The sequence below is a fragment of the Colletotrichum fioriniae genome, assembly GCF_027942845.1.
Source record: "Colletotrichum fioriniae strain IMI 355084 chromosome Unknown scaffold_7, whole genome shotgun sequence".
Lineage (NCBI taxonomy): Eukaryota > Fungi > Ascomycota > Sordariomycetes > Glomerellales > Glomerellaceae > Colletotrichum > Colletotrichum fioriniae.
This window is the reverse complement of record NW_027076843.1, coordinates 55,658-78,065: the sequence shown is the minus strand read 5'-3', so window position 1 is coordinate 78,065 and position 22,408 is coordinate 55,658. Positions and strand designations below refer to the sequence as shown.

At 53.0% G+C, this 22,408-nt stretch overlaps 6 protein-coding genes across 6 annotated transcripts; 2 read left to right on the top strand and 4 right to left on the bottom strand.

Annotated features, from left to right (window-relative positions):
• Positions 1–1,171: 1,171 nt before the first annotated feature.
• N0V96_006224 (uncharacterized protein) lies at positions 1,172–2,662 on the bottom strand (the record flags this gene model as incomplete). Its single annotated transcript, XM_065757642.1, has 4 exons — positions 1,172–1,213; positions 1,270–1,943; positions 2,002–2,067; positions 2,359–2,662. The coding sequence occupies 4 exons, from the start codon at positions 2,660–2,662 to the stop codon at positions 1,172–1,174; spliced, it is 1,086 nt and encodes a 361-aa protein (XP_065613559.1).
• Positions 2,663–3,469: 807 nt separating this feature from the next.
• On the bottom strand, positions 3,470–3,795 carry N0V96_006223 (uncharacterized protein; the record flags this gene model as incomplete). The annotated part of the gene is made up of 2 exons (XM_053190922.1): positions 3,470–3,577; positions 3,649–3,795. 2 exons carry the CDS (start codon positions 3,793–3,795, stop codon positions 3,470–3,472), a joined length of 255 nt encoding a protein of 84 aa, XP_053051840.1.
• Positions 3,796–4,622: 827 nt separating this feature from the next.
• On the bottom strand, positions 4,623–10,638 carry BLM3 (Proteasome activator BLM10; the record flags this gene model as incomplete). Its single annotated transcript, XM_053190923.2, has 3 exons — positions 4,623–4,685; positions 4,744–10,072; positions 10,172–10,638. 3 exons carry the CDS (start codon positions 10,636–10,638, stop codon positions 4,623–4,625), a joined length of 5,859 nt encoding a protein of 1,952 aa, XP_053051841.2.
• A 3,598-nt stretch (positions 10,639–14,236) lies between these two features.
• Positions 14,237–15,685, top strand: N0V96_006221 (uncharacterized protein; the record flags this gene model as incomplete). Its single annotated transcript, XM_053190924.1, has 3 exons — positions 14,237–14,261; positions 14,320–14,497; positions 14,596–15,685. 3 exons carry the CDS (start codon positions 14,237–14,239, stop codon positions 15,683–15,685), a joined length of 1,293 nt encoding a protein of 430 aa, XP_053051842.1.
• A 981-nt stretch (positions 15,686–16,666) lies between these two features.
• Positions 16,667–17,062, top strand: N0V96_006220 (uncharacterized protein; the record flags this gene model as incomplete). The annotated part of the gene is made up of 2 exons (XM_065757641.1): positions 16,667–16,673; positions 16,812–17,062. 2 exons carry the CDS (start codon positions 16,667–16,669, stop codon positions 17,060–17,062), a joined length of 258 nt encoding a protein of 85 aa, XP_065613558.1.
• A 1,285-nt stretch (positions 17,063–18,347) lies between these two features.
• Positions 18,348–19,922, bottom strand: GPI18 (ER membrane glycoprotein subunit of the GPI transamidase complex-like protein; the record flags this gene model as incomplete). Its single annotated transcript, XM_065757640.1, has 2 exons — positions 18,348–18,771; positions 19,033–19,922. The coding sequence occupies 2 exons, from the start codon at positions 19,920–19,922 to the stop codon at positions 18,348–18,350; spliced, it is 1,314 nt and encodes a 437-aa protein (XP_065613557.1).
• Between the last annotated feature and the right edge of the window lie 2,486 nt (positions 19,923–22,408).

The window sequence follows — 22,408 nt, the reverse complement described above, 5'->3', positions numbered from 1 at the left end:
ATTTCTGGCGGGTCCTCCCCGGGTCCAGAGAAGCCAAAGGTGAAAATTCAGGGATAGGACTGGATTTGCCCTCGGCCCCGCCTCAACGAAAGTCGCAGATGGCCGTGTGTGTGGCCATCCAAATCTGTGTCCCGGAGGCCTACGGCAATGACTACCTTCGGCGAGAGGCACGCGAGGGATCTTACAGGACAGCAGCTTATCATGGTGGAGTCTCCGCGGTGAAGCTGAAATAGGCTTGGCCACTCAGCATGTATCTCACATGAAGCCCCCAAGATCGGTATAAAGGTCCTTAGTAACAGAGTATCTGAGCCGGTCTCCGGCTGAGCTTTCTTGGCTCCGAGATACTTCGGGAAGATTCGGACAATGCGACAAGGTCTGGCGCTAAATGAAGACGAGGAACTGGCAAGTAATAGGCCTATTGTGGGGTGTATAGACATATTTTCACGATACTGACTGAAGAGAGGACTGGGTTGGTTTGGCAAGCCAAGACAACCAAGGAACCAAGACCTCTTGGTAGTCGGGAGTTGACCGAACCGCCTGATTTAAACGAGAATCTGGCTGAAAGCTCAACTTGGCTGCTGCATGATGACTACGCCCAGTAGAGCCGCAATCCAAACCCTCATGGATTAAATCCTCATCTCCACTTATACACGCGAGAGATGATTCGACCAAGAACATCGCAATCGACTCGGACCGCACTTGAATACCCGACAAGACACGTTGTCTTCGCCAATGCCTTGGCCGGAGGAGATGCCATTAGTAGCGAAGATGCATGCTTGATCTTTACGTTTCTAAATGCGAATAGGTAATCATCTTTCGCTTGCTCTCCTGCAGCAGAAAGAGTTGAGTTGCAGTCCGGAAGGAATTATTCTTGGCAACAAACCTGCCGGTAAACACCAAGTCTGGCTGTATTTGCTGCTATCGACTGCACTCAGCCCTGACCCTATAGAGTGTCCTTGAACTCGCTTGAATTAACCTTGGGACAGAAGCTCAAAGCTCCTCTGACCACTGAACCGACAAAGAAGAAACCGATTCCTCGTTTCTTGAGATCGTTATTTCCCGAGTCTGCCCGAGAACCTTGCCCCTAGCACTGAGAGCTTGAGCGAAGACCAACGAGTTTTCTGTATCACCCGCCCCCGAAAATTGAAAGTGTGTTTCGAAACCACTCCTTTTAGTTTCTCCTAGTAGAAGAAAACTGTCCTTCGCCGCACTTCTAGAAGAGAATCGCCATGACGCTGCTTCGGTATCTCCATTCCACGACACATATACGTTGATGACAGAGCCCTTGCCTCTGAAAGCAACTATGGCCGGCTCCTCTGTGGGCACGCCAGTCCAGTTGAAGCGGAACCCGCGATAACTTTGGACCAAATTGCCCACGGGGGCCGAATCGAGGTACGCGTGGAACAAGACATCACCATCATTGCTGTACTCGGTCACCGCGCCTGCCTGGCCCCAGTTGATGAAAACGTTGCCGTTAGGAAGCACTTGGAGATTTCCTTGGGTATGGGCCGATAGCCCATCCGGAGCATCGTATGTCTTCAGAGCCTTGGCTGTGCCGTCGGTGTGGTTGAGCTGGTAGATCCGGCCGCGAGAGAACGGGTTTGTCTTTACTGATGCAGAGTGCGCGCCGTTATCAAAGAGCGAAATTACCTCAATATTTCCGTCAGACGAACGACTGCGGAACCGTGCGTGATGCTGGTAGCCAAAGACATCTTCCTTCGGAAGAGTGAAGGAAGAACCTCCGTGGAATCCCCCAAGTTGCCAGATGATCTCACCGTTTGTGCCATTGATCTTGAAAACGGCCGCCGTGTTACGTGCTGATACAAGGTAGTTGCCCTCGTCATCTTTGTCGACGCTGTTGACGTGGAAGTAGTTCCACCCATCAGTCTCGGTTTTGCCGCCTCCTGGGAGACCTTCGCCAAAGTCGAGCGGGAATGCACTGACTATAAGGTCTCAGATTAGAAGGCTCACAAGAGTTATCTCGTCTATGCGGTGACTTACACTTCGGGTCTACGTGGTCGAGACTTTCCCATTCGAATACAACCTCACCCGTCTCGATGTCGGTCTCTGTCACTGTAATTAGCCATCGAACACCTTCTCTATGAGAAAATATGATCGCCATACCTTGGAATCCCCCGGAGATGATCCAGTTCTGGTCTTCACTGCCTCCCCAAGGCTTGAGAGACACGGGCCTTGGGATAGGTATCTCTATCAAAGCTGTCTTCCCATTGATCAAGCGAAACTCATGGGCAGAAACTAGTCTATGCGACCCAACTCGTACCACCTTAGCGACTTCGTAATCGGAACCTAAAAGAGTATGATATCCAAACATGCGGCCGTGATGCCCATCAAGCAGACCTTGGAAACCGCGTAAATATCGCTTTCCGTTCCAAGTATCGGGGCGAAAATTGGCGACCCAGCCGGCGTAGTAGCCAATGCTAGACCATACGAGCTCCCCATCATCTCGGAAGATGTAAGCTCCCGGTTGGTTCGGTCCGCTATTGCCTTGCTCAAAGCCGGCATAGGGGGCGACGAAAATGAACCCCTTTCCCCCTGAGTTTCCAGCTGGGATGGTGATGTTGAGCCTCGGAGGTGCGAGGTCCGGTCGCGAGCGGAACTGCCAGTCGGCTGCAATCCATGGCACAAGACCACTCACGGCCATGAGTATTGTAAATGCTTTCATGTTGGGCTCAGGAATCTTGCGCAGTGGGTGACGAGGGAGTGAGTTAAGCTATGATGTCGCGAAGCACCGCAAGAACATCAAGGACTTTCATGTACTATACTGAAGGCTGTCCGACATAAGCCAAGTCTGCATTCTTTAATCCCGAATTGAAGCAGAACCCCTCCACGTCAAACGCAAAAAATAGTTCGGATGGCGCAATAAATTCGACATGCCCTCGTTAGGCATCGTCCCCGTCTTATCCCCGCCCGCAGTGATCTAGACTCGTCCGATTTAACTGCTCCAGCAAAAGCAGTAAAAGCTTTGAAGGAGCGTGAGAAACGACATACGGATGTTTACACGTGTGAGTGTGATGTTCTTTCATAGGATTCAAGTGCTTGTGGTCCCAGAATTTTGACTTCTATTTCGATAAAGCCCCGCCTCGATGCGTTGATCATAGGCCTCGGCAACGTCTAGTTATCAATAAATACGGCTTAAGGTAGAGGATGTTCGCACCTATTTTCAAACTCACAAAGGCCGGTATCGCTTTCCACCAGCTCGCTAAATCTCATTCGTAGAGTGCTTAATATCGGATCTTCCCGGCTGAATCCTCGGTTAAGTTTCCAGCCTGTAGTGAAGACCGCCAGTAGACAGATGTACAGCAGCGCACTCAGTGACACTGGGAAGATGCAACATGAGTTCGCAGACACCTGAACCTCGAATGAAGAATGTATTGACGATCAACTCGCTGTAATGACGCTAGACAATGCTAGATGACTTAAATGACCAAATGATTCCGCCTCGCATCACCTAGGCCTCGCAGGCCTCCCCAGTAGACTGAACCGTACCCAGCTTGTCATCGCACGCAATATCGAACCTCGACTTGACGAGAGCATTTGACTGGTCAAAGCAACAGATCTGATTTCTCGTCAGTACGGTCTGGTATTATCTCAAGAAAGAAGTCCATGGTATTTGCAAGGTAAACTTACTCCCTTGCCAAGAGGAGCGCCTCCGGCCGTGGAACAGACACCATTGTCCTCAATCACCTTGTTCCCTACGTCTCGGCAAAGGGAGGTCGTCTTAGCGCTCAGGCCCATGGTCACGAAGAGAACAAGTGTTGCGATGGTGGTCTTCATCTTGGCGGTTTCGTTTGGTGGGACGAACGAGTGTATGATGTTCTTGATTGGCGTATAGATGGATGGTTGTTGTAGTTTAGTTGCTGTACGAGCTGCAATGAATTGATAATTAAGACGAACAAAACCAGAACACGACAACGTGGTTCATCCAGTTTATATAAACCTCTCCATGCCACAAGAAAGTCAAGGGAACGCAAGGCGGCTAGCTGAGTAGCTGAAGTCAAGCACAGGCCTGAGCTCGCCCTCGAGTCAGTCCCGCACAAGGACGGCGAACCGCCCCGTCGGGACGTCTCAGATGTCAGGGCCTGAGACTCCGAAACGGCGACAGCGAGCATCCTGTCCCTGCTGGCGCGCGCCATTCCCCATATCGCAATGCTGGAGAACGACTTGGGTTCTCAACTCTGGACCCTTGGAACTAGGCGTGTCAGGTTGTTCCAGAACGCCGCGTCGCTTAGGCTGAGTTCGTCGCATTAAACGTGCTCGAAATAAGGTTTAGTCTCCCGACACATGTCGTGACTCGAGGCATTCGTACTTGGTCTCCAGCTGATCGGGGCCTTGCGACACGACTGCAAAAGCCCTCCCTAAGACGACTCATTGAAAAGGTTCCGAGGCCAAACACGGCGGCGGTCAATAGGTACGATCAAAGGATGGATGTGAACTACAAAGTCTACAAGCACACTGTTTATCCTGGGCCCGTCTGTCAGGGCCATGCAATCCCGCTTCCCTGGTTGGATATCATTCCGTCACCATGCCTTTTATGACTGCCCATGTCCTAAATTGAATCAACACACGCATGCACGCTGCATACCTGAGCAATGTCGCGCCGACTATGCGAAATAGCTCTTCCAAAGCACACCTTCCAAATCCTCAAGCTGCTCTGATGTGAAGTACTATTGAGATGTGAGCAGACATTCAGCACGAGGTACGGGGTGAAATGATGGACTGTACCTTTTGATCCACGCTCCAGCTATCTTGTCTTGTCTTCTTGAAGTCGGATAGGATTGATTTAGTAGCCTTGCCAACCACGCCAGGGTCACTGGCGGCACGGGTGGCAAGAATTTGAAGCACCTCCGGCATCCAAGACGGGGGCGGTGTAGCGTAAGGGAAGGCCTCGATGAGGGCACCGAGACCCAGTACAGCGGCGTGGCGACGGACAATCTGCTTGTTGTTATCCACGGGGGTCTCCGTTCCCGGGAGCTTCCTCTTGGGCATCGGGTTGAGCCTGAGTTCGTTCTCGAAGCGTTTCTTGAGTAGGTCAATGGTGGGATCGCGAATTTGCTTTGGCGAACATCGAATCATGCCGGCCAAGGTGGCCGAGGCACAAGACCGGACTTCGAGTTGAGGGTCGGCGAGCATATCGCTGACGGCGTTGAACAGGATGTCCCGTTGCTTCTTCTCGATGAGGAATAGGCGACGGAAGTAAATCACTTGCATGTTGACCATGGATCGCAGCCGCTGATGCCAGCTCGTGGCAGACTTGCCGATGCGGACCAGTGCATCGATGAAAGCGCCATCCTCACCAATTCTGAAAGGAATGTTCGGTAGATGACGGTAAACGTGGTAGGCGAGCCTCATAAGCTCGGGATCCTCCTTCACGTCCATCATGTGTAGAAGCTGTTCCATAAAGGGTTCGGGGAAGAATGGCATCAGCTGGGTGCATTCCTGTGACGATAACGTACTGTCAAGCCATGTCAAGACAGTCTTTGAACCACTAGTGTAGGACGAAGGTGTTTGTTGACCGGGGGTACGCTCATGTCGCCACTTCTCGAGACGATCAAAGATCTCGAGCACGGTCTCAGAAAACTCCTTGCTTGCCTCGTATGGGCGAAGGCCGAGAGAGGAGGCCGACTTGTTGGCTTCCAGCAACTTGTCGACGTTCTCGAAGGATTCGTGATAGCGGGTTCGATAGATGGTGGCGATGACACGGCCCATGGCTTCTCTCACTGTCTTGTAGGGGTGATCAATGTGCGCGAGGAAGTCTGCGAGGATGGGCTTCTCGTGACGGAAGTGCCAGCCCGAGTCCGTGATGATGAACTCTAGTACCTGGACCTTGCTCGACTCCTTGAAGGCAGCATTGGAAGCTATGTCCAGCCGGAAAGAACTCAGTGCGTCAACAAGCTCGTGCGACCTACGCGGATCCTTCGGGTCAACCGTAAGATGCAAGCATGAGACCCAGTACTGCAGGTTCTCGGGTGTAAGGTCCTCGTTCAGGACCTTTAGCATCAGAGGCGCGGCAAATCCCCATACTTTATCGCGGAACTCGGGTGGATCATCGCTCGATCCGCAGAGAAGCGCCGCAATGATCTCTGCCGTAGCACGGTGTTGATGCTTGTCGCTGCCATCGCCATAGACTTCGGTGGTGAGCTCTTTGACATCATCTAGCTTGATCGCTGTGCCCCCATAATGCATGAGATCAAACACGTGCATCAGCATATACACATTGCCCATGCGGAATCTATCAGCGTTCGCATCGCGAGGTTCCTGCTTGAGGTACTCGAAACATGTCTTCAGCCACTCCTTTGTGATTAGTTGGCCGATTTGCTTTCGGACGGCTGTCTCGGTATCGTCGTAGTCGGTGAAAGGCATGGGTTTCGCACGCGATGCGAGGAACTTTTTGCCCCAAACCAGCCATCCAGGATGATCAGAGTCGACCATGTACTCTGCAGTCTCGGGACTGCCGGCAAATGCGTTCAGATACTTCTGCGTGAAAGCTGCATCGCCTTTGGGGACCTCAATCGTGATCTTGTTCCGATCCTTTTCCTTCTCAAGCAGGTAATTGCGGTAGGTGTGGTCATAAGCTGCACGCATCTCTACAGCTTCGAAGACGCTGGTAAATGCAGCCATGTAGCTGGAGCGCAAGCCAGGGTGAGTGTCGTTGATACCCTCCGTCACCAAAGCGATGAACTCAGGTGGCGCGACCGTATCGAAACGCAAGCACATGTTGCTGGCAAAGATTGCGCATCGAGACGCAATCTTCCAGTGGGCTGCCCGGGCCATTTCAGTCAATTCCAAGCCTAGTGCAAGCTTCTTCTTCTCCACACGCTCTCGACGTTGAACAATAAAGTTGTGGCGGCTATCGATAGCTTTGGAGCAGTCGTCTGAAGGTTGAATCTTGTCGACAAAGTCTTGGTTGACAATGATCATTCGCTCAAAGGGCTTGCCAAAGTCTAGCAGGGGGAAGAGCGCCGTCGCGTTGAGCTGCTGAATGCTGGGCTTGTCAATGGTCCCGGCGCGGAGGTATAGCTTGAGCGCGTCCGGAGCAAATCTCCAGTCCTTTACCATCGTCCTCAACAAGCTAGTGAAGAACAGGGTATACATGGCGCCCTTGATGCGATCGTGATCAACATCGTCCAGAGCCAGGCGGAGTCTGTCCAGAAGAATCGGAATCACGAGGGGCCGGCCACCAATCAGAGCCTTGAGAGATGAATCGAGAGCGCTTTGTGCAACGCGTCTGACATCGGCGTAAGGCGAAACAGATGACTGGGCGAGGTTAAGCAAGAGTTGCTTATCCAGTTCGCTCTTCTGTCGCGCCGATGCATTGTGCTTGACACGGAGCAGTTGGTACGCATCCGCTCGCTTGATCAGCAACGGTCTTGGGTATACCTTGCGAAGGCCACTGATCTTGAACGCAGAGATGTCGGACTTGTAGAGGCGAAGGTGTCGTTCTAGCGGATGAGCTGACCGCTCGATGCCAACGTCGGTAATCCAGGTCCGATAAGCCGCATACAGCGTCGTGAAGCAAGAGACATCGTCCTCTTGGTTTTGGTTAAGGAATTCGTGACTTCGGCACAGCAGTTGTCCGACGTCTTCTCTTAGCTCGTGCAGCTTGTGGTAGGCAGGATCTTCGACGGTGAGGAGGTAACCAGCATCGTAGCGGTACTGAGGTCGCGTCTCCTCGTCCTCGGCCGCCTCGGCGAGAGGATCATCGTCGTTCATTTCCGTGTCGCCCTCGCCGTCGACGCTGGATTGACCATTCGGGCTCTCGCCAGAGGCGCGGTGCGCATCGAACAATGTGGCCACTCCCGAGATCACCAGCCTAATCTGTTGAAATAATCGGGAGACCTCATCCGACCACTCCTTGTTCTTTCCCGTTCGGCTGACTGGGGGCTTTTCGCTCATCAAGAGATCCAGCTTCTTCGTAGCTGCTTTGGTCTGGGAATCAAACAGCTCCAGAGCAAACTGCACTTCTCCGGCCGAAGGGCGATGCCACTTGATCGTGAGGTCGGCCGGAGAGGTTGTCTTTCCCCAATCAGTGACGTCGAGTCCGCGCTTAATGATGTCAGGCTCATACAAAGCGGTGTCGATGGGATAGGTGTGTGTCAAGTTTAGTAGCAGGTGGTGAATGTAGTTGGAAATGTGAATGGTGGGCAGACCACGACACTTCTCTTGCATGTATTTGGCGATGTCATGGAGCTCGGTCTGATATTTCAAAACCTCATTACCAACGTGTACAACAGCCATACCTAACATGCTTACATGCCAAACGAGGGCGCGATCTCTTGGCAAGTAGTCAGTACCGCTGCTTCGGTCTGACGCAGCATGATTGAAGTCAATTTCATTTCGAATATTGACAATGAGCATGGGAATGAAGACCTTCAGCGTCTTTTCAGGGTTCACCTTGCACAGGGCGTTGAGAATCCAGGCCATTGCGTCTCTGGCCTGGTGGACGACATGAGTCGAGACGAAGGAAGCGAGCTTCTCAAGGGCTGTATCGAAAAGCTCGGGGGACAGCGATGCGAAGAGAGGCGAGAGAGCTGCCGGCAACGCGTTGATAACGTTGTCTTCCGGCGTGCCTCCCCGGATGTGAGACGCATCAGGCAGGTTCTCCAACAGCGTAAAGACTTTGCCCAAGAGGGCGATGACAAACTCGCCGAGTCCTGCTGTTGATGATCTAAGGACGTTTGCTTCATCCTCGTCGGTAAGTTCAGTTTCGTAGTCCAGTCTGATATCTTGGCCCTCACGCTCCATGCGTTCCATCTCACCCTGTACCCACTGCATGGCCAGACTGGTGTCGTGGACATAATCGCCGTCCTTGACAAGAGGCACCATGGGAATGCTATACGCGACACTCTGGAAGAAGTTCAATGTATACTGGGTCTTGCCCAAGTCATTGGCGTCAATACCAGGAAGAGCAAGAGCCAGGAGAGCAGTAATGTGGCAACGGAAGCCCTTGGTCTTGGACATGACGTTGGCAATCATTTGCAGGCCGTTCAGACTTGATGTTGTCCGGTGCACTTCAACGAGGCCCTGCAAACTTGGGTAAAACCGCTGCAAAGCTCCAGGCAGGATGAGATTTGGCTCAAGGTATGCCAATCCTTGAAGAGATGCGTAATAGTAATGCGCAACTCTGTTACTCTTGGAGAATAGTCCCATGTATGTGACCTCCTTGAGCGCAGACACAAATCGTTTCTTCAATGCGGGAGTGATCTTGCGATCTTCTGGCGTATCCAGTTCGCCGCTCTTTTCGCGGTTCCAACGAGACACAAAGATATCTGTGAGGTATACTGTAAACTGTCCCAAAAAGGTGGTCCACGATCCCACGTTGGAAGGGTGGTAGAAGGTGTCGATGGCTTCTAAAAGGCCCTCGAGACTCGCTAGAATGGAGCTCTCTTGCTCCAAGCACTTGGGCGACAGGGAGTAGACAATCCACCTGGCAATCATGTAAGCCGTAGGGTATTTCTTCTTGTCCTTCTCGAGGTACAGGCCCAAGCCTGATGAGTAGTCGAGAGTCGAGTATGGTGAGTTGGACTGGCCCACAGGGATCTCTGTCAAGCGGAGAATGGCAGTGAAAATCCAATCTGACTGTTCCCTGGTAAAGATGCCGTGGGCATCAAAAGATGTATTGGAGGCCTGCAAAAAGTCCCTTGCCATGCGAGAGTAGAGATCAATGAAGAAGACATCGAAGCTCTTGGATCTCGAGATCAAAGACCACAGGTGGAACAGTGTAGGCATGAACTCTTGTGGCTGGGAGCACGGCACGTTTTCGGGGGCAGCATCGGTGGGAAGTAGCGCGTTGATAGTTCCGACGACGATGTAGGCGTTCGAGACGTCCGAGGTGCTAAAGTAGGGCAGAAATTCGTCGAGCATTTCTTTGCGGTCCTTGGGATCGAAGTATGTCTGAGCATGGAGGCATAGCTTCCACAATTGCTTCTGGGAGCGGCGGCGGTTTGTCTGGTGTGAAGCAACCTCTGATGGGAGCACCAAGGCCTTGATCTCGCGCCATAATGGGCGCCAATCGAGTAGGAGGTCATCGACGGGTTTGAGGTAGTGATACTTCCTGCACGAGAGGGGTCATGGTCAGTGGCTAGTCGGGCACGAGAGAGAGAGATAGAGAAGCAAAGTTGGTTGGGAGAAGGAGTATGGGGTAGCAGCGCACCTCGTCAAGATGACAACCATGCGCAGGAAGCGGTCGGCAGTACTTGGCTCAAGGCCCGGGGCGAGACACAGGTGATAGTAGAGCTTGGCCAAGGTTGAGCGAAGCTCTCGCGTCATCTCGAACTTGAGATTCAGCCACCCTGTGAGCTCTCTTGTCCAGTGCAAAGCGCCGGGGCTAAAGTCTTCAGCCTTGATGGCGATGTATAGATGCTTGAGGATACCGGCCAGAGCAGCATCGCGCTGTGATTCCTCCTCGACGGGAAAGGGCAGGTGATTGAAGTAGCTGAATGTGCGGGGGCGGTATCGCTTCTTGTCGTCCTCGTCGTTCTTTGTGTAGGGCGGACCGGGGGAGTTTGATCTTGAGATTGTATCGACGGAGGCGAAGTGGCTGGACAGGTAGTGTGCGGTAGAGGCAGCAGACAAGGCAGCGGCATGGTTGGAGGGCTGCGGCCCCGGTGTCTCGTCCATGGCGGCGATGGCGTCGTGTCGAGGACACTAGACGTTGGGAAGATGGGTGGGAGGTGTTTTGCGACTCTATCGATGAGCGACCGAGCGGAGGGGTAGCAGCGATGGGGATGGTCGCACAGGTGCAGCAGGAATCAAGCTCCCGCTCCCACACCACAGCAGGCGAGATGCAAGGCACCTGGGGGCGTCCGCGGACAGGAGGTCGGGTGGTGTCGTTGGTCGCGGGGCGTGCGTTGATCCGGGGGGATACAACACGAGATTGGAGGCAAGGCGACGTTTGAGGGTGGACGGATGGGCGGATCAGCGGGTGGATTGGTAGCACGAAGAGGACGTCAGAAAGAAGTCGTAGAGGAGGGGGGTTGTCGCGGGCAACCAGGTCAGATGTCTGATGGACGCTGAGGATGGTTGTTGTCTATCAATGGTGGTCAATTGCGTCGTTTTTGTTGGAGGTTGAACCAATGATGAATAATGGACGATGATGCTGTCTGGGTCTTGTATCTCCGCAGAATCCCCGTTTGACCATCCCAGTACAGTATTTGGCGCGTGGGGATATGAGCACCGCAAAGAATACCTGGGACAAGGGAAAATTGAATCGTAAAACAAGAAGAAATGGTGTTGGATGGCAATGCAATCTACTATTTCCCCATTTCCGAGCAGCCTGGAGAGGAGTGAGAGGAGGAAAAGAAGGAAGAGAAATAAGAAAATAAGAAGAAGAAAAAACGAGACAGATGCAGACGGGATGCAGGTGCAGCTGTGGTCGGAGCGGAAGAGGCAGCAGAGGCGGGCACGTACTTCACCGGGGAACGGGTGACGGGTGATGGTATGCGGTCGGCGGCCTTGCAGCATTTGCAGTCACGCAGTGAGGAAGAGACCAAGCTACCTAAGGTACCTATTGGATTCGTACTGAACGTAAGGTACCTTACCTTTGTTACGCAGTCACACGCAGATGAAGGATGGGAGGGAGTGATGATGCAGCAGAGCAGCAGCCTGGGCCTCACCTTTGCTGGGGAGGGCTGGCGGGGAGAGCCCAGAGCCTGGGAGGTGAGGTGAGCTCCCAAGTATCTCTAGTGCCAAAGCTGGTGTGGGGATACATCTGATGTCAGAAGACCTTGACAACCCAAGGGCCTCACCTATTACGCACCCTTGGCAGCCTTGCCTTTGCCTTGCCTTTCCTGGAACCTCTACCCTCTGCAGGTTCCTACCACTCGTGCCACTGCGGTGTACGCGAGAGCCTTAGCTAAGCTCAAGGTCCCCACTTTGATGCACCTCCCACCTCCCCCCTTGGGCCCTTCCAGTTTGGCTTCCCGTCCTCTCTCGGTGACAGCTGCATCCCAGCGCTTGCCGCTATTTACTTACTTACTACGTAAGGTAGCTACCTACCTTGCGGTGCACCGCGTGACTGAGGCGCTTAGAGGGGGCCCTCTGAGCGGAAAGAAGGACCCCGAATAGCCCCTCTTTCAGCCTCCAAATCTCGACATGTATCTCTCCACTCGATTCCAGCCCAGAACTATTCGAAACCTGTCGCTAGTGTTGAAGGAGAATCTACGTACACTGTAACATCCATTGACCAATTTGACCCTGAAGGCTTAAGGGCACAATCAACACATCTTCAAGCACAACCAGACCGACTTCACGTACCAACATAACCGCGCGCAACGCCTCAGTTACATACATCCCATCGAGTTACGTGTGCAGACTGTGCCGCGACATTTCTAGGCAAGACTCACTGGTGGACTCGATATTGCCTCGCCGCACTTGCGCTACTCCAGATGAGAGAACAGGTGCAGAGCGGCAGAACATGATTGCTCACGTGTCACAGCATCATAAATACGGAGTACCTTCTTTCAGACCTTGTTACAGCTCTTACAGATTCGATCCGTACACTTCTCAGACTTGAAGTATTCGTACTCTGCCATCTCTCACCTTAGTCGTCAACTTCTCCGACACAGTCAATCATGTCCAACGCCACCGACGCCCACCTGTCGTCTTCATCTTGCTCACGTTACGGATACGACCCTGTAAAAAGCACAAACCACGCGTTCCAACATGCTGCCATCGTGTCGGCAACCTGCATTGCTACCCATGTTTACGTTACTATCTTCGTCGAAATTCACCTGCACCAATCGTCAGGCAAGCATCGAGCAACCAGTCATGGCCACAGATATACTGTGTACAAAGTATTGGCACGTCTTCACGACCAACAGCCTCGGACTCAGTAGCAGTCAAGCACCACTCACCAACTTCTCGCATGCCCATCCGCTCATTAGTCATGCTCGACCAGACGATATCTGCCCACAGGTGGGCACGGCGGGGAACCGGGCCTCTTGCTGCTGCTGTGAGCATCATAGACATGGAGCAGGTCAATGCGTTTGTTTTCTCTTTCGGCTCGCCGAAGGCGGCACTCGGAAGACGCAATCATCCCCTCCATCTCTACTCACCGCGCTTGAGCGTCCAAAAGCAGCTGTGTTTCACTCTTACAGTGATTGATTATATTCTTCATCATGATCTTTGTCACATGAATTGGCGGCCACGTTGTGTCTCGTCTGCTTGCATCCTGCAAATCACCAATTCAGAGTCTAGGCATGTCTAGTCTTCTCTCTCACATGACGGCTACCTTGGGACAAGACTTCAAGCATGCGCGTCAACATCTTGCTGCCTCACCCTCAGCCTCTAGGGTCTAGAAGCCGAGCACTCAGCAGACACCATGTGCCCGGTCCATTATCGTCCCTTGTTTGGCAAGTCACGACAAATGCCGAATTCTCCAGATTTTAAGCATTTGATGGCCACCAAAAGCCCCTGCATGGTAACTTCGCCTCTGCCAACACTCAAGGTTAAGGCTGTTCATGCGAGGGACGTCCCAACTCACCTACCCAGTCTTCAAAGACGGATAGCCTATTGCTTACTTCACATCTATAGACGGTCATTCGTGATGGGAGACTGAGAAAAAGCAATGTCTCTACTCTTACCTAAGATGATATGAGACCATCCCCCCTCCTTCGACCTCCTCAAAGTTCAGGGTTGCGACACACGATGATATCGGTCTGTTCCCTAAGAATCCGTTGGAAAGTACCCATGCATCCGTCCCGCTCAAGACCCCTTAGACCCGATGGCACGGCGCCACGCCGGCAGTACCTTCCTAGCTCGCCGCCTCCGTATTGAACCGTTGCCCGGCCTCTATTCGGCCCTGCCGATCAAGAATTTTCCAGACCGCTGTCCATTCTTACTTGCCTTACGCATGGCTCGTTATTCCCGCCGAGCAGTGACCAGCCAGTTCGCATCCCAGGAACAAAAGCCTAAAAATACTCAAATCATACGACCGCCCCTTTTCTCATCACTCCAATACCGACTCGTTGGCGTGACCCGCAGGCTGGAACCCCAGCAAAGGTTGGCTGACTCATCTGCTGCAGACTCTAAATTTAACGTAGGGCCATCCCCATCGGTTACTGAAGTGCAGTGACGTCGATCATCTGAGCGCCGGGAACCTCGAACAAGGAATCGCGACCTAGTTGCCTCAAAGAATCAATCAGTCAATTCTCACAACTCATCAATCTCAGCAAGAGAACCTCACAAGACTCAGTTTACTCATGTCAAATCCATCGTAATGGCTGCCACAGACGAACCATTAAGTCAGTATTATCCTTTCATTCTCATACTTAGTCTCATGCACTCACATAATTATCGTAGATGTCGTCTCCAAGGCCTCGACCCGGACCAGGGACGAGGGCCAAATCTCAGACGAGCCACCTCAGAATGCCCTCATGGCCACCCTCTCCCGCACAAAGAGCAGAACCAACACACTTTTGGAAAAGGTCTCTCTGCGCGAACGCATCCACCATTTCACATTTGCATGGTACACCCTAACGTATGTCTCATGCCGCGTCCCGAGCCGACGGCTTCCCGCGCTGGCTTACCCGCCTAGCCCCCGTCACCCCCTGCATCTCACTGACACCTTCCACACAGCATGTCAACAGGCGGCATCGCCCTCCTCCTCGCCGAGACTCCGCACCGCTTCCGCGGGCTCGACACCATAGGCCTCATCGTCTTCCTCCTCGACATCGTTCTCATCTTTCTCATCACGTTGGCTCTTTGCCTCCGCTTCTCCTTCTTCCGAAAGACGCCGGCAAAAGCCATCACGCATCCTTCTGAATCCCTCTTCATCCCAACCTTCTTCCTATCCATTGCTGCCGCCCTTTCGAATATCCAGCACTACGCCGTTCCAAAATGTGGCCCGTGGCTCATCGTCACGCTGAGGGTGTGCTTCTGGATCTATCTCGTCGTCACCTTCTTCGCCTCTGTCGGCATGTACCACCTCCTCTTCACCGGCCGCAGGAGACTGTCCCTGGATAGCATGACTCCGGCCTGGATTCTGCCCATCTTTCCCGTCATGCTGTCAGGTACACTAGCGGGCTTCATGGCCTCGTCGCAGCCACCAAATCAAGCCGCTGCCATGCTGGGCGCAGGTCTCGCGGCTCAGGGGCTGGGCTTCCTCGTCTCGGCTTTCATGTACGCGACGTATCTGTCCAGGCTCATGACCATTGGTCTCCCCGTCCAACGCCCCGGTATGTTCATCGCAGTCGGGCCGCCGAGTTTCACCGCCGCAGCCTTGGTGGCCATGGGCGCCAACGTGCCCCGGCTCATCGCCTCCGAGGGGTCCATCATTTCCGACTCCCTCCGTGATGCGGCTTATCTGTATGGCATGGATAACCCAGGCACCGTCGCATTCGCTGTAAGGGCCGTGGCCCTGTTTACCGCCGTCTTCCTGTGGGGCCTGTCGTTCTGGTTCTTCTCTTCCGCCTGTCTCTCTACAATGTTTGGCATGCCCGATCACTCCTTCCACCTCAGCTGGTGGAGTTTCGTCTTCCCCAACGTCGGCTTCACCATTGCCACCATCCGCATAGGTGAGGCTTTCGGCAACGAGGGCTTGCTGTGGCTAGCCACGGTATTCACCATTGCGCTGGTCGCAGTCTGGCTGTTTGTTGGCTTTTGCTGTGCCCGTGCTGTCATCAGAAGAAAGCTCGTATGGCCAGGCCGCGACGAGGACAGCGACTAAGCGATGTGTTTTATAAAGTCTCCGTTATTCATGGACTCTACTTTCAGGTTCACATATAACCCTAATGAGGACGATGTGGCAATTTTAGAGCCTGCTCGTCCTGCTAACAACCTACTCATACCTAATTTAGACCCTATACCCCTAGCCTTCATCATCAGACCTCCCTGTACCTTTAGATAGTAGCATGTAGACCAATGATAAAAGTATATATTTATTAGCTGTTTGTTGTTGGTGTTTGATAAGTATGCTCATGGCCTTTCAAGGTTGATCAATAAACCTTGTGTGAATGCTGGCAAAGAAACCAATAGCCCAGCTCGAAGACCATGACTTCCAACAGATCGCGCACGTATACGGAGGTGAATGGATATACCAATGAGATAAGGTAGTGAGGCTTGTCAAGTCCCAATGAATACACGCCACTTTTGAACACCTTTTCACAAATCTTTCTGCCCTCTGAAGGTGAGGGAAGCTCCTTCCATCACCAACGCAAGACAATAACACGTTCTCCTCATCCAACACGGCGTCATCACACCAGAGAACAGTGGCCACACCGGCCAACCTCTGCCATCCCCCAACCACACCCACCCCTGACTTTGCGTACGTGATAACTAACTGTACCAGAGCCAAGGTCAAGTGGGAAGTTGAGAAATGCTTCATCTGACATGGCGACTGGGCCCCTTGCGTCCCGGACGAGGTAGGTGATTGATTGGCTTGTGATAAAATAACGTAGACGGTCTGATCAGTGAACCGGGAGATGAGGAAACCATCGACGACCTGTAGTCTGAGGAGCGTCATGGCCACCTGCTTTTGCAATTCCTGGGACCGCTCCCTGATCACTTCGGCACCTCCGTCGTGTGCTACTCTCGTCAGAATTCCGACGGCTTCAAGTACGAGGTAATCAACTCCGCAGTGAACGATCCCAAACAGCGTATTGCCTTCGCTATCCGCCTGGTCGTTGGCAATCATCAACAGGCCCTCGCTATGACTGGTAACGAGCTTTGCATCTTCCTTCAGATGACAGGCTTCTTCAACTCTGATTATCGATACCAGGCCATTTGAGCCTATTTGGCGCGTACCGAAGGTTACGTTGCTAACCGTTCCAAGCACATTTTCTGCAATAACGCAGCGGTCTCTGGCGATGATAAAGAGATGCGAATCATCAAGTTCGTCGTTGTCGAGGCTAATCCCCTTACGGATTCCATATCCTTTTTCCTGCGCCTTTGGCTAGAAGCTCACCGGTTCGATAACGTCCTCCGCCAAGATCGTGACATTGAGCGCAAGAAAGCTCGCTTCAAGAAAAGATTCATCTTCAAGACGGAGAGTAATGCTCGCACCTCGGTATACCTCTTACAGCTCAAGGAAAAGCTTCTTCAGTAGAAGGGTCGTCGTTGGGGCCAAGCCTATCCTCTTGCAAATAGCTTTTCTGTCAGTATAGGCACTGCCGGCCTTATTCATATCATTCACACGTATAGACTAATCATTGTTTTGTTAGAAGATGCATCTAACATCACAGATAACCGTCACCAATGCGAGTCTGAGCTAGGAGATGAAATGGAGTCCAAGGCTGGAGATGTCCCGACGCAGGCTCATGAAGGGGGCCCTGTAAGTTTGCGTTTTACCTCAGTCTCAAGAGCGAATGATTTCATGCTGATCATGTCTAGTTACCACGAAAATGCCATCGGGGTATGGCAGCTATCGTGGCCTTATTGATGTTCTACCCGGAATGAACATCCAGCCCGGCAATAAAAAAACTACGCACAAATGGCTTTATTCCCTGCTTGTTATTTTGTGATCTTGATAGGTCGCTTGACAAGCCGAATCAAGAACGACGAGCTACTAGTTACAAGGCTGAAACTTCTTTCTTTAAGAGTGTACGATGTTCCACGATATTCGCCACGCCGCCGACTGTATGCTGCATCTCAAACATAAGGGATCCAGCCCGAATATCGTGCTTGTGGAATATATCTGTGTAGACCGTCACAAATAATGTCGTGCTGCATTCTCGTTTGAGGCTCTCTCAGGTCATTTAACCGATAGGCCATCTACTCGGAACTTAGAACTTTCCAAACAGAAAACCAAGAATAGGATGTTCACACTTGATCATTTTCGAACCTTTCAATAGGCCACCATTGAACCAAGGTCGGGAGGTCACTCCTACTGCAGTCTGCAGTCCTTCTCTCGTACTTACTATGATGCGAGAAAGAGGCGCAGAAACAGGTCGAGCCATTACAAGGTCCCTCGAGACTTGGGTCTCATCCCATATTAGCCTTTCATCGCGATCATAGACCCTGAGATACCCTAGAACACAAATGTTGTTGGCATATAGATGTCATGAACATGCCAGAGACGTCAACCGACCTCGGGAAGCATGGCATCACCCTTCATGCTTGAGTCACATTGCTTTGACTACACCTCATGCACAAGGCTTTAGGTTTGCTTGGCTTACCTGCCAGCAAAAGCCAGGGCCCAGATAAGGGTCCATGAGCTTTCCAGGCTATCCGAAGTGGCCAACATTCTTGGTCATCATCCCATTTCCAGTGAAAGGCGTTGGATTCAGAAGGACCCCCCGTCATGGGACTCGATGCCAGAAGAAAAGTTTATTCAATATGATGAACAGGTTGAACTGAGATCCATGCGCCGCAGCGGCAGAACCCGGGGTATCTCAAGCAGGCGGTAGAAACGACGCAAACAACACACCCTGAATCATAGCGTACATTACCGAAAAAATGACAACTTTGCCGCCAACGTCCCGTCTCTTGCCGTCGGCCCCGTTGTCCAGCAGAGAGCCGGCAACCCACCAGTACCACACCGCATACCCAGACGCGATCCTAGTGATGATCTGGACATGGTACGTCGTGATCGCCAAGGCGGCAAGCAGGAGTTGGGCAGCGGCCATGGAGGCCACCAAAACCGACGTCGCGCCTTTCTGCCCTTGCTGCTGCTGCTCCGCCGTCGGACTCCGCGCCAACCCCGAAGGCCTGATGATGACCTCCCACCCGGACACCATGAGCAGTCCTAGCACCGGCGCGGCAAGAATGAACAGAGGAACGTTCGATAGCGTCCAATACCGGAACAAGCCAACGCCCCTGCGTGATCCAAGATTAGCAAGCGAGAACAGAATCTGAAGGAACCAAGTGACATTCACGATCCCATAAAACACAGATCCCACCTCAAATCTCCGCAAGTACCGATCCAAAGCACTTGACGGGGCCCGAGGGAAGGGAAGGAAGGAGGGAGGGGGTGACTCAAGAGTCAAGGATAACCAGACCCATGGCTAGTGTAGGGCTGGAGAGAAATTTTCATTTCTCAAAGAGAGAAAACGACGGTGAAGCGCCAAGGGTACATACCAGTAATGTTCCTGTACAAAGGAATAGATGCTGGGCACGGTCCGCTCACACCATGCGCGCGCCTCGGATGCGCCGGAACAGTATCGCAGCCAAGCAAGCGCTTGTGGTACAACGGAGCCCGTTGCCACGAGGAGCCCGCCTGTGACAGAACCAAACAGAGCCGCAATGTTTTCCAAGCTCGTAGGGCTGGCCAGCAGCGGGGGCAGGATCATTAGACAATCGACGGCGAAGGGGAGGCCGTTCAGGAGGCCGTTTGACCGAGAGGCCGTCGCAAGACCAAAGATGGCGCCGGCCAGGATCTGAGCCGTAACCCATGAAAACGATCCCTTGGTGGACGCCGGTGCATGTGCAAGGACGTAGTAGCCGGCGAAAGAGAAGAAGGCGCAAAGACTCTCTGCGTATGGTGCTGAGAGGAATAGGCCGGCCGGAGACAAGATGTGGAGCAAAGCGGATAGGAATGCCAATCGAGGTCGAGAAAAGAGCTTGATGGTTAACTCGTACAGCATAAGAGCGGCCAATAGATGGGCTACGTGAGCGACAACGATGCTGAAGGCGGCTTCTAACGCGCCGGTTCCATCGCCCTCGAAGCCAAGCAGGCGCGCGACCCGGATCAGGCCCGAGACGACGAGTGGCAGACCAGCGTTGAAAGCCCATTCCTGCTCGAACACGTAGCCACGTCTGGCGGATTGGGTGAAGTAGAGAGCGTCCCAGCGCGTCAGGCGGGTGACGAGGGAGATGTCGGACTCATTGCGATGGAGCATCAACGTCGTCGAAGTATCGTAAGATGGCGTCACAGCGCTGCCGAGGGCGATGGCCAGTAGGAGGGCCTTCCAGGCGACGAAAGCGGTGATCAAGGTCTGACGGGGCTGAGAGTCATGGCGGGAGAACATGATTGTGATGACGTCGGGCAAAGTCGAGGGTAGGTCGAGGAGCGGGAGATGCCGCGATTCCGGGGCGCGAGTGAAGGTCCGCGAAGTGCCAAGGCGGCGGAATTTGTAACAATCACAAGCTGACAACGGACAGAAAGAGTGGCAAGAGCTCCACTGCAGGAAAACTCTGGGAAGGAAGACAAAGTTTGACTGCCGTGGTGGTAGTGATAATTGTGGATGAACCCTTGGCTGGCGTTGCCTTTGCCTTGACGTTGCCGTTTATCACGTTGGACGGGAGGACTTGAGGCGAGGTTTAACGGAAGGGGAGCTTCAGCCGCGCCGGGACGGACGGGAGCAACTGTGGCCAATTGCAACCGCCGAGTGACTTCGGTGAGCCGGCTCAGTCGGTGACTCGGTGTGCGGCGATAATGCACAGACCATCCGCAAATTTTTTAATTTTTTTTTTGGTTCGGATTTCTTTTTCCTTCTTCTCTCTGTTCAGCATCGCTTTGGCTACACCACTGACTACCTGCGAGTGAGCCTACTACCTACTACGTAGGCCCGGTTAGGTAGGTAGGTAATCCTGCGTGCCTGTATCATCCATTCAAAAGACTTTGCACAGTACCTAAGAAGACATCCCGCCGAGGCGGAGTTCGGGGTCAGTACAATGCGAGCGGGTCTTGATCCGATCTAAATGTTGACGATGTGGGTGAGACGAAAATTTCTTCCTCCATTTTTTTTCAGCCCTTTCTGTTTTTTTCTTTCTTCTCGAAGCGTTCCAAGCATCCGTCTCCATGGGACCAGCCGTTGATTGCGGATGCCAGTGTCCACCTGGCTGTCAAGGCTTGAAGATAGACCGGGAGTCCAAACTTCAAGACCATGTCGCCCGTGACTGGTTACCAGGATTGTAATTAGCGGAAACCAGTGGACTGCCCCTCTCGATTCCAGCCTCCTTTATCCCCCCTGTGCCCCTCTCCGCAGCAGTGGAGAGTCTGTAGTCCAGGGCTCAAGGGCCTTAGAACAGCGGAGAGGCCTTTTGAAAAGCCCCTTGAAGCAGGCAGACCGCTCAGCCCACGGCGCTGTGAGCACAAGTTTGGTCGACTTTGGCCGCAACAGGATCAGTGTGCGAGGAAGGTGTGGCGAAGTCTCGGACCAGGTTCCACCGTTCCACTGGCCAGGGCTCGCCCAGGGCCACCCGTGGGCGATGGGTGAAGTTGGAACCTCTTACAGGAGAGCTTCATCCCCTGAATTTGCCGCCCCGTGTTTCTCTTCCCCTGAGTTTCCATCGAGTGCATTCCAGCTTGACGAGAGTAAAATGAAGAGCATCACGTCGGTACGGAGTATTCGATGCTCATTGCTTAAAAACCTGCACAGCCCATTCTGGGTATGGCAGCGGGATGCGTGCCAAGACCAAGGTGCGCCGCACCACCTTGCATGGGCCGGGCCATGCGTTCAAGGGAGGGTGAGGCTGGCTGGATATTGGCCTGTCTCCTTAATCTGATGTCTACGGAGTACTTATCTAATCTATCAGTTATCCGCTGTTGCAGCATTTGCTTACCGCTATATGCGGACTGAAGGTGGTCCCAGGACGCCCAGTACTGGGCATGAACATGCAGCCATCGATCCATCGTGCAGACCGAAGTGAGTGGGTGAGGGACCAACAGGAAGAAAGATTTGGCCATGGATGCAGACGAGCAGCCACCAGCATTGTTTTCAATCACTTGAGTGCTTGGAACAGGCTTAAACTTGTCCAATGAGCCAAGTCCCGGCAGATCCGCTGCACTCCAGCCGGCACGGCATGCGGAAGGGTGGAGGAGGGCGGGCTGGCGGCTGGTCCAGATTCGTCTTTCGTCACTTGACGTCTACTAAGATCCAACCCAGCTCGCGCTTAAAAGTTGAGTGATCGTTCAGATGGACGGCGGCTTGAAGCATGTGCAAATGCAAGTTAGGCAACACCTTCCTTACCTTACCTTACCTTCCCTTGCCGTCACGCTTGCCTAGGTACCTACGCAGGGAAGGGAAAAGGAAAGGGGACAAGCTGCATGTGACTGAGACCATCTCTCACATCTGAAATGTGTCAGGCGCATCTGCATAAGCACATAGGGTAATACCTAAGGTATGTATTTGGGGATCTGTGAGTACTTGGGTATTAGGAAAGAAGGAATAAGGTACCTAGGGCTGCGAGGAGGTGCCTGATAGATCGGACATTGACATCCAAAGGTAACATGATGACATAAGGTATTCATGGCGGGAAAGAACTAAGGGTGGGGAAGAAGGTGGGAAGGTGACATTCCGTCCAGCAAGGCAGGTCGGCCCCGGTTCTTTCTGGTAGATCGGCATCGGAGCGGAAAGCACCACTGCGCCGTTCCTCCGCCCTCGCCTGCTTCCTCCCTCGAGCTCACAGCCCCGCGTGGCTTCTCCAAGGAAGTAGGTACAGGCAGTTCGGGTCCTTCCAAAAAGTGAAGACTCACAATTAGATTAGGTACTAAGGTACTAAGGTACTGATA